Consider the following 8133-nt stretch of genomic DNA (forward strand, 5'->3'; position numbering starts at 1 on the left):
TCTTTTTGCCCCCCTAAAATTTAAAAAATAACATTTTTCCTCAGCATAAGTTTAAAAAAATCACAGTTTCACCATAGGGTTTGGTTTTGAAATCTCCGGTGACCTCTCCGGCTCCGTTACCGACGGCCTCTTCCTCCCGAAACAACCTCTCATTCCGGTGATCTCTTTCCTCCCATTTGGAGGTCCGATCGGTGCCAGAGACGCCTTGAGAGACGAAGTTCTTCGTCTTCCCAAACGAAGACAAAGTCGTCATCTTCGTCTAGGAAGACGAAGAACTTCATCTTCCCTGACGAAGTTCTTCATCTCCCAATGAGTCTCGACGTCGATCGGACCTCCAAATGGGAGGAAAGAGATCGTCGGAAGGAGATGTTGCTTCGGGAGGGAGAGGCCGTCGGCAACGGAGCCGAAGAGGTCGTTGAAGATTTCAAAACCAAACCCTAGGGTGAAACTGCGATTTTTTAAAACTTAGGCTGAGAGAAAATTTTAGTTTTTAAAGTTTAGGGGGGCAAAATTATATTATATTTTAGTTTATTTTTAATATTATAACAAAAATGACGATTTTACCCTTACTACCGTTAGAGTTTTGTTAAATCTAATCGGTCATGGGTGGGTGTTTGGTGTTTCCATAGTTAAAAGGGGGACATTTGAGAAAACGCTAAACCTTGGATGGGAAATAGTCGTTTGGCCAAAAATATATTGAAACAAATGAAATTTACTCTTTTCCCCCTCTAAAATTTTATCAAAGATCTTAAAGTTAACTGTACTCTCATAAGGGCATTTTAGCACTTTCATGAAACCCAATAAACTGGTACGAAATGAAAAACAGACCAGACCCGAGCAGCCAAGAGGAAGAAAAATCGAAACAGAGGCCACAACTCACAACGCAACACACACTTTCGCTATCTATAAATATAAACATTAATCGCCAAATATCATTTTTCATTTAATAAAAAAAAACATAAAACATATCATCAACAACGAAAGAAATATATGCAAACAAAAATTAAAAATTAAAAACAACAGAAGAATAGAAGAACCCAATCAAAACGGCAAGGCCAAAACCCTAAAACGATTAATCAATATGGTGATGAAGCAAAAGTTGATTTAGATTAATATGATGATGAAGACGAGGGTTTGAACTGACGCTATGAAATGAGATGAGCACCGTCGTCGACGTGGCATTAGTGGTAGTGGAATTAGTTTCGTTCCATGGCTAGAGAACACGAAACGACGTCGTCCTCGCAACAGCAACAAGAACAGCAGCGGTGGGGTACGTTGGAGGAGTTATTGTTAGCGTGCGCCGTGAACCGTCACGGGATCAAGAGTTGGGACTCCGTAGCTACGGAAGTAGCCAACAGAAGTTCGAGCCTGGCGTCGCTCACTCCAGAGAGCTGTAAGAACAAGTTTCGTGATCTTAAGCGACGGTTCATGGCTTCAAACGAAGCCGAATCAACTAGTTTGGTTCCGCTTGTTGACCAGCTCAGACAAATTCGCGTTCAGGAGTTGCGCGACGAGGTTCAACGACACAACGTCTCGATTGTGTAATTCATTTTTCTTAGATCTGAGAGTGAAAGATTTTCAGTTTTCGTTGAGATCTATGGAAGGATGTGTCGTTATTTTATAATCGGTTCTTGCAGGTCTTTGGAATTGAAGGTGAAAAGATTAGAGGAGGAGAGAGAGAAGAGCTTGAAGGCGGAGGAAGCAGATCTGGAGAGAGAAAGGAAAGCCTCGCTGGAGATCACCGCTGGTAAATTCTCCTCCGCGGACGGCGACGAATCCGTCGAGCGCGAGAACCGATCTTTCAACGAATCCAATTCCATGAGTCAAAAAGCAGGGGAAACTAAGCGCAGGAAACAACAAAAAAACGACGTCGCGGAAGGAGAGAAGAAGAAAGAACCGAAAGTAAAATCTGAACCGGACAGAGATAACGATCCGGTTCCGTTTCGAACCGCAAGTGAACCAGACCGGGATCGAGATTGGTCCTCAAACGGTAAATCAAACGGAAATGTCTACGAGGACTATGAAGAAGAAGGTGAGGTGGATGAAGATAAAAGGGTGTCGGAGGAGAAAATGGAAACTGTTCATAAAAATGGTAAAACGAGTGGACTCAGTGAGTCAAACGAGTTGTGGGACGATTCAAACAGGGAGGGAAAAGAAGTTGGGGTGGAGTCCCAGCAGACAAGTGATGTACAGAGCTCGGCTAGTTTGTCAAAGAATAAAAAACGGCGTCGTAGTAGTAGTGTCGAGGAGCCCGATGCTGTGGAGGTTTCTCCCGCCACGAAGAAGGTGTTGGCTGTGAAATCTGAGCCATTAGTTAGGTTTCTTGATATCATACGGTCACAATGGCTCGGCTTACACTTTGAGCGGCGGCTTCGGAGCCAGGTACATTCTAGTTCGAATTAAAACAATTTAAATTAAATCCCTTTTTCCTTTTTTTTTTTTTTTCAAAATAAGGAAAATTCATATGTTACAGCCTAGACTCCAACTAACGAACACGCATAACCGGAACACGACCAATATCATTGGGGAGTTTTTTGTCAAATGCAATGGTCGGTTTTAAAAGCTATGGCTGGGATGCATTTCAATATATGGAAGTGGGTCCCGAATAACTACGAATTTGGAAAACAATGATATATGGAGTAGGCGTAAAGAATTAACTTTTGACTAACACAAAAAAAAAGAAGTATTAACTTTTGATTTTTTAAATAAATGGCCAAAAGATATTTCACAAATTCTTATCATTAAGTTTTGAAAGGTCTCTTTAAGTTTTAAAACTTCATATTCTCACTCATATTAACGCAAAAAGACAATAAGATCATTTTACATGGATTTATTTATTTTATTTTTTATTCAAAATAATGTATGTTTGAAATTAAATATAATTTTGAAAAATTAAAGGAATTAATAAATACTTTCAAAGGGATTTTTGAAAATTCAAAAAAAAAAAAATTGGAATGTTTATGAAAATTTTAATATATGTGTAATTAGTCTTAAGTGATGAATTTTTTAATTGGTAAGAATAAAATTACAATTTTACATTTATATTAAGTTTTAATGTACTTTTGCAATTCAATAAAAAGTTAAAATAATCATTTAGGAGAAAATTAAATTGAATTCATTATATAACTGGATGATATGTGAGAACTTGGTCTTTTGAAATTTAAATTGTGGTAATTTATCCTTTTATCAAACCTTGAATCAGAAGAAGTCATTTGGCCTGAATAAATTAAAGAAATAAGAATAATTGTTTTTAATTTGTTACATTAAAGGCCACCGTTTTAGAAGATGATATAATATATGAAAATATTTTCTTATTCTAAAACATTTACGATTAAAAATCTTATTTTATAAAAATTAGCATGAAATTTTCACCTACTTTAATCTTTTGGCCATTTATTTAGAAATTACAAATATATAATAATATAAGATAAAATATAAAATAAATGAATAAGAAAAAAAGTGTTTTTGCATGTGTAACTTTCAAGCCAAAGAAGCTTGTGCCTTTTCTACATGTCTTTGGGTGATATTTGTATTTTTGGTCTCTTCGGCCGCCAAGGTTTGCTATATTTAGAAATTAGAACAGATAAAAGCACACTTTGTTTAGGATTTGGAGCAGTGGGAACCACAGGCCATCGTATTCCTTCTCTTGTTTGCATGGTTTGCTTTGGTAAGTACCGATTCTTAGATTGACGTTCCAGTTAGGGGAATCCAATGGCTTGAAAAATTCATGGGTCGTATCATGGATTCGTGCATGCATGTAAGATAAAAAATTCTTAGGTCGGATCACCATTTCGTCCATGCATGTAGAGTATACTCAACATTTGTGTGGTTTTGATTCTGATTATTAGATCTGGAAAAAAATAAAAGTAACAACATTTATAACAACTACTGATTTAAATATCCGTTATTATGTGTCTGCATCTAATTAGTTATAACATATTATTATGATCAATTTTGAATTAAGTTAAAATAACTTATAATATTATATGTATGCTTTTTTAAGTATATAATTTTATATATAAATTATATGTCTTTATATGATTAGTGTTATTTTATCTTTAATTTAAAATTATTCAATTATATAATAATACATTATTTATATATATATATAATTATGTACTTAAAAGTATATACATATAGTTTTATTATATTATTGTTGATACTTAAATTAATATTCATTATAAATATATATAACATTATTTAAAATAATTTTTAAAAAAATTAAGTTAAAATATTTTAGTGAAAAATGTTAGTTAATATGTATACTAAAATTTCTATATACATATTTCACTTATTCAAAATTTTTATTTGAAAGCACTAAAATTTTTAAAAAGAAAATTTAGGGTCGGAGAAAATTTGACTAAATTTTACATTCTATTGTTAGGAACTGACATTTGTCGATGAATTGTCCATCTATTTTACTTTATTAATTTCAAATATATACTTTCAATTCCGGGATTGAGAGTATGAGGTGTAGATCTAGGTTAAAATTATACGAGACTATATTTAATTGTATAATTATATAATTTTAAATTAAATATAAAAAAAATCATTCATACTAGCAATGTTATCTGAATTAGAAACTTAACAAAAACTTTATATACTTTATCATTTCTTTATGCGAAAATCCTATTTATAAAAAAATTGGGATATTAATTAAAATATACTTAAAATTTTGCACTTAAATCTTTTTAGACAAACATTTATTGAATTTACTTTTTAAGCAAACTCAATATTTATTCCAATAATATCTGTCTATGGGAATTATCTTTCTTCAATTGTGTTTTTTTTTTAGTAGCGTTTTTGTTAGTAGCATACTTCAATATCATTAAATTGATTGTAAATTTGATAACTTATAAATTAAAACATTCATAAACTTATTAAAAAATAAGTCGATTTTTTGTTTGATTGTTGATATGTTCTGATCAGAGCAAAAAGTAATGCGAAAAGTATGAATGTACTTCTTGCACTTATATTTTAATATAAATATTATCTTATATTATAATATATTATATATAATATAATATTTATATAAGAATATATTTATTATATAAATATTTATGTTTTATTAAAAAATATAAATATAAATATATTTTAATATATTTATAGTAAAATATGAGTGCAAGAAATGTTTTCGCACTTGTATGCAGTTTTCGTGCTCACACACACTCTTCACATTTGCATTTTTTGTACTTGTATTTTTTGCATTTTTCGTGCTTTTCACAGTTATACTTTTCACACATGCACTTTTTGCCCTCACATTTTTTATAGTCACATTTTTCGCATTTATACTTATTTTTTCGTTTCAACTTGTACATATCAACAATCACACCAAAAAATCAATCTGTTTCTGAATAGTTTTACGAATATTTGATTTATACGTTATCAAACTTATTATCAATATAACGATACAAGAGTATGTTTGGAAAAAAAGATTGCTAACTAAAAATCATTTTGAAAAATATACTGAATAAAAAGGTAATTAATAGAGAAATATTACTGGAATAAAAAAATAAATTTACTTAAAAGGGTGAATTCACTAAAAATTTGTTTAAAAAGATTTAATCAATAATTATTATTTTAATTTGAACTAATACCTAAGAAAAAGGGGTAAAATCGATTGGTCATGGGCTTAAAAGTGGGGTCCGCTATTAGTTGTACAACAATTGTGTGCAGTTGATGACATAACATCTAACTGCTACTTATGAAAGAGAAACTTTCGTTTGTTCATTCTATCCGGAGTCCGGATACTGTAACGGGGAGGAAGCGTTATATCTACATTACTACTTACTGACTGACTGGCAGAGTGACTCCTTTTGAATGGTTCTTAGGTTTCGTTCATTGTTTCTTTCCTCACGCGGGACATTTCGATTGCCTCCTTTTCTGCTCCAACTAAACATGAGTCAATGGCTAAGCTACCCTTTTAACACTTCAAACATAATTTGATTCCTTATTTAAGATCAATGGAGTTTTAAAAGTCCCGGACATATGATTGTGTAGCTGATTGCTTTATTTTATTATTAGTTATTGATTAAATTATTAGTTATTGATTAAATTATTTGAATTTAACATTAGAATATAAGTTACATCATGATAGAATGTAGATTATGTGTCAATATCGAATTTTGTCAAAAGCTTGTTATTTTTGATATTATTAGTTATTAATTGTAAAGTTAGTGCGTGTTCATTCAATTATCAGTTGTTTGAATGTGAATAAGATGTGGGTAAAATATATTGCAGGAATCTGAAAGGTACAAGAAGTTGATAAGGCAACACATAGATCTTCAAACAATTCAATCCAGGCTTGACAGAGGACTTTATTCTGACTGTTTTCAAAGATTCTTCAGGGATCTCTTACTCTTGTTCAACAATTTCATAATATTCGTCAGACAAAGCTCTCAAGAACATGCTGCTGCACAACAACTTCGGGCTCTTGTCACCAAGGAAATGACTGCCAAGTTAAGGAAACCACAAACTCCTGCTGTTAAACCTGAGCCTGAACAACAACAGCAGCAAAAACCTCGAAAAGAACTACCTGTCGCACTTTCAAAACCTAGCAGAGCTTCCACCATGGTGGTGTGTGGTAAGCGAAGCTCTGCAAAAGCAGCTTTGGAGAATGCTGCTTGTAGAAAAGGCAATAAAAAGGAGAGGGAAATCGAGGAAAAAGCGAAGGTGACTGAGAAGAAGATCAATGGTTCTTTTGTTGGTATTGAGGAGAAGGGTATAAAGAAGAATAGGAGTAATGAAAGATCGGTTTCGGGGCAGAGAAATTTGAGAACTAACAGCAAGGGAGGAGGAGAGGTTAAGCATCAATATGGTGGTAATGAGCTTAGCTCTCATGATTCCTTAGAGGTTAAGATGGAGAAGAAAGAGATTGCCCTGAGAAAGAAGCAAGGGGCAGCAAGCTTCTTGAAAAGAATGAAGCAAAATTCACCCAGTGAAGTGGTGGAAAACGACAGTGGCGATGACAATGACAAGGAGGAGGAGGGGGAGGAGGAGGAGAAGGAGAGCAAAGATAATAGAGTAAAAGAGGAGGCAAAAAAGAGGAAGGGGAAGAAGAGAGTTGTAGGAAAAGATAGGGTTATAAAGAGTTCAATGGGAAGAGGGGTGAGAGAAGAAAGTAGAAGAACGAAGAGAGGGGTTGGCCGGCCATCGAAAAGATCGGTGTCGGAAAGTCTGCCAAAAAAATTCGTAGCGGTGAGGCTGCCAGAGATGGCAGAAAAGAGACGGAGAGACAATGGTGAGAGTGAGGCTGGAGTGGGCGGTGGAAGTACCAGATCTAGGAAAAGAACAAGGAGGTGAAAGTGATTATTGTATAATGTATATTATTAGGAATTTTGTTTTTTTGTTTTAAATTTATTTTCCAGTTTAGTGTTTTACTTGGGAGGAAAAAAAGAGAAAGGATTGGAATGGGGAGAATGATTGAAAAAGAAATTTGTATTTTGGAGTTTCGTAGAATGTTTTTGTGGCAGCCATTGCATATACACCACCGCCAGGTGTAGAGTTAGAAATGAATTATAGGCTTTTTATTTATTTTTGAAGTATTTTGTTAATCAAAAATCAACAAAAAGACCAAGATGTTCATTGGATAATATTATGGAGTCAACGGTAATTTACCGTGCCTTCCGAAATTGTTACCTAGTCTTGCTGCTTGCTTCTTGATGTGAAGGCAAACTCCAAATTTCATTTCCATTAATATAATAAATCCATTATTTAATTTTGGAATCAAATTGGAGTTGAGAAAGCATTTCACATAAGTCTATATAATCAAATAATGTTTGTAACTGGATGATTCAAATGGGCATTTTCTTTTTGAGCAATGTTATGTATATATATATATATATATATATTTGTCCATAATTCATATGTACAGATAAATATGTTATCATATTATGTAATTAAATATTATTTTATCTTCAATTTAAAATCATTCAATTATATAATAAAATATAATTTATGTACTCAAATTATGTGCCAAAAATATGTATACATAATTTATCATTTCCTTTATCTGTATATAAACACTACCAACCCATTAATAATACAAAATTAATGATTTTCATTTAAATTATGTTGATTAATATCACCAAAGTTTTAGTTGGATTGGATGTTTAATTTACAGTAAAATAGACG

The 8133-nt window shown here is 32.8% G+C and overlaps 1 protein-coding gene across 1 annotated transcript; it reads left to right on the forward strand.

The window, feature by feature from the left end:
• Positions 1-846: 846 nt before the first annotated feature.
• Positions 847-7541, forward strand: LOC123205599 (myb-like protein X). The gene is made up of 3 exons (XM_044622589.1): positions 847-1541; positions 1638-2382; positions 6241-7541. The coding sequence occupies exons 1-3, from the start codon at positions 1210-1212 to the stop codon at positions 7300-7302; spliced, it is 2139 nt and encodes a 712-aa protein (XP_044478524.1). The 5' UTR covers positions 847-1209; the 3' UTR covers positions 7303-7541.
• Positions 7542-8133: the final 592 nt, after the last annotated feature.

The sequence above is a fragment of the Mangifera indica genome, unplaced genomic scaffold (genome assembly GCF_011075055.1).
Source record: "Mangifera indica cultivar Alphonso unplaced genomic scaffold, CATAS_Mindica_2.1 Un_0010, whole genome shotgun sequence".
Classification (NCBI taxonomy): Eukaryota; Viridiplantae; Streptophyta; class Magnoliopsida; order Sapindales; family Anacardiaceae; genus Mangifera; species Mangifera indica.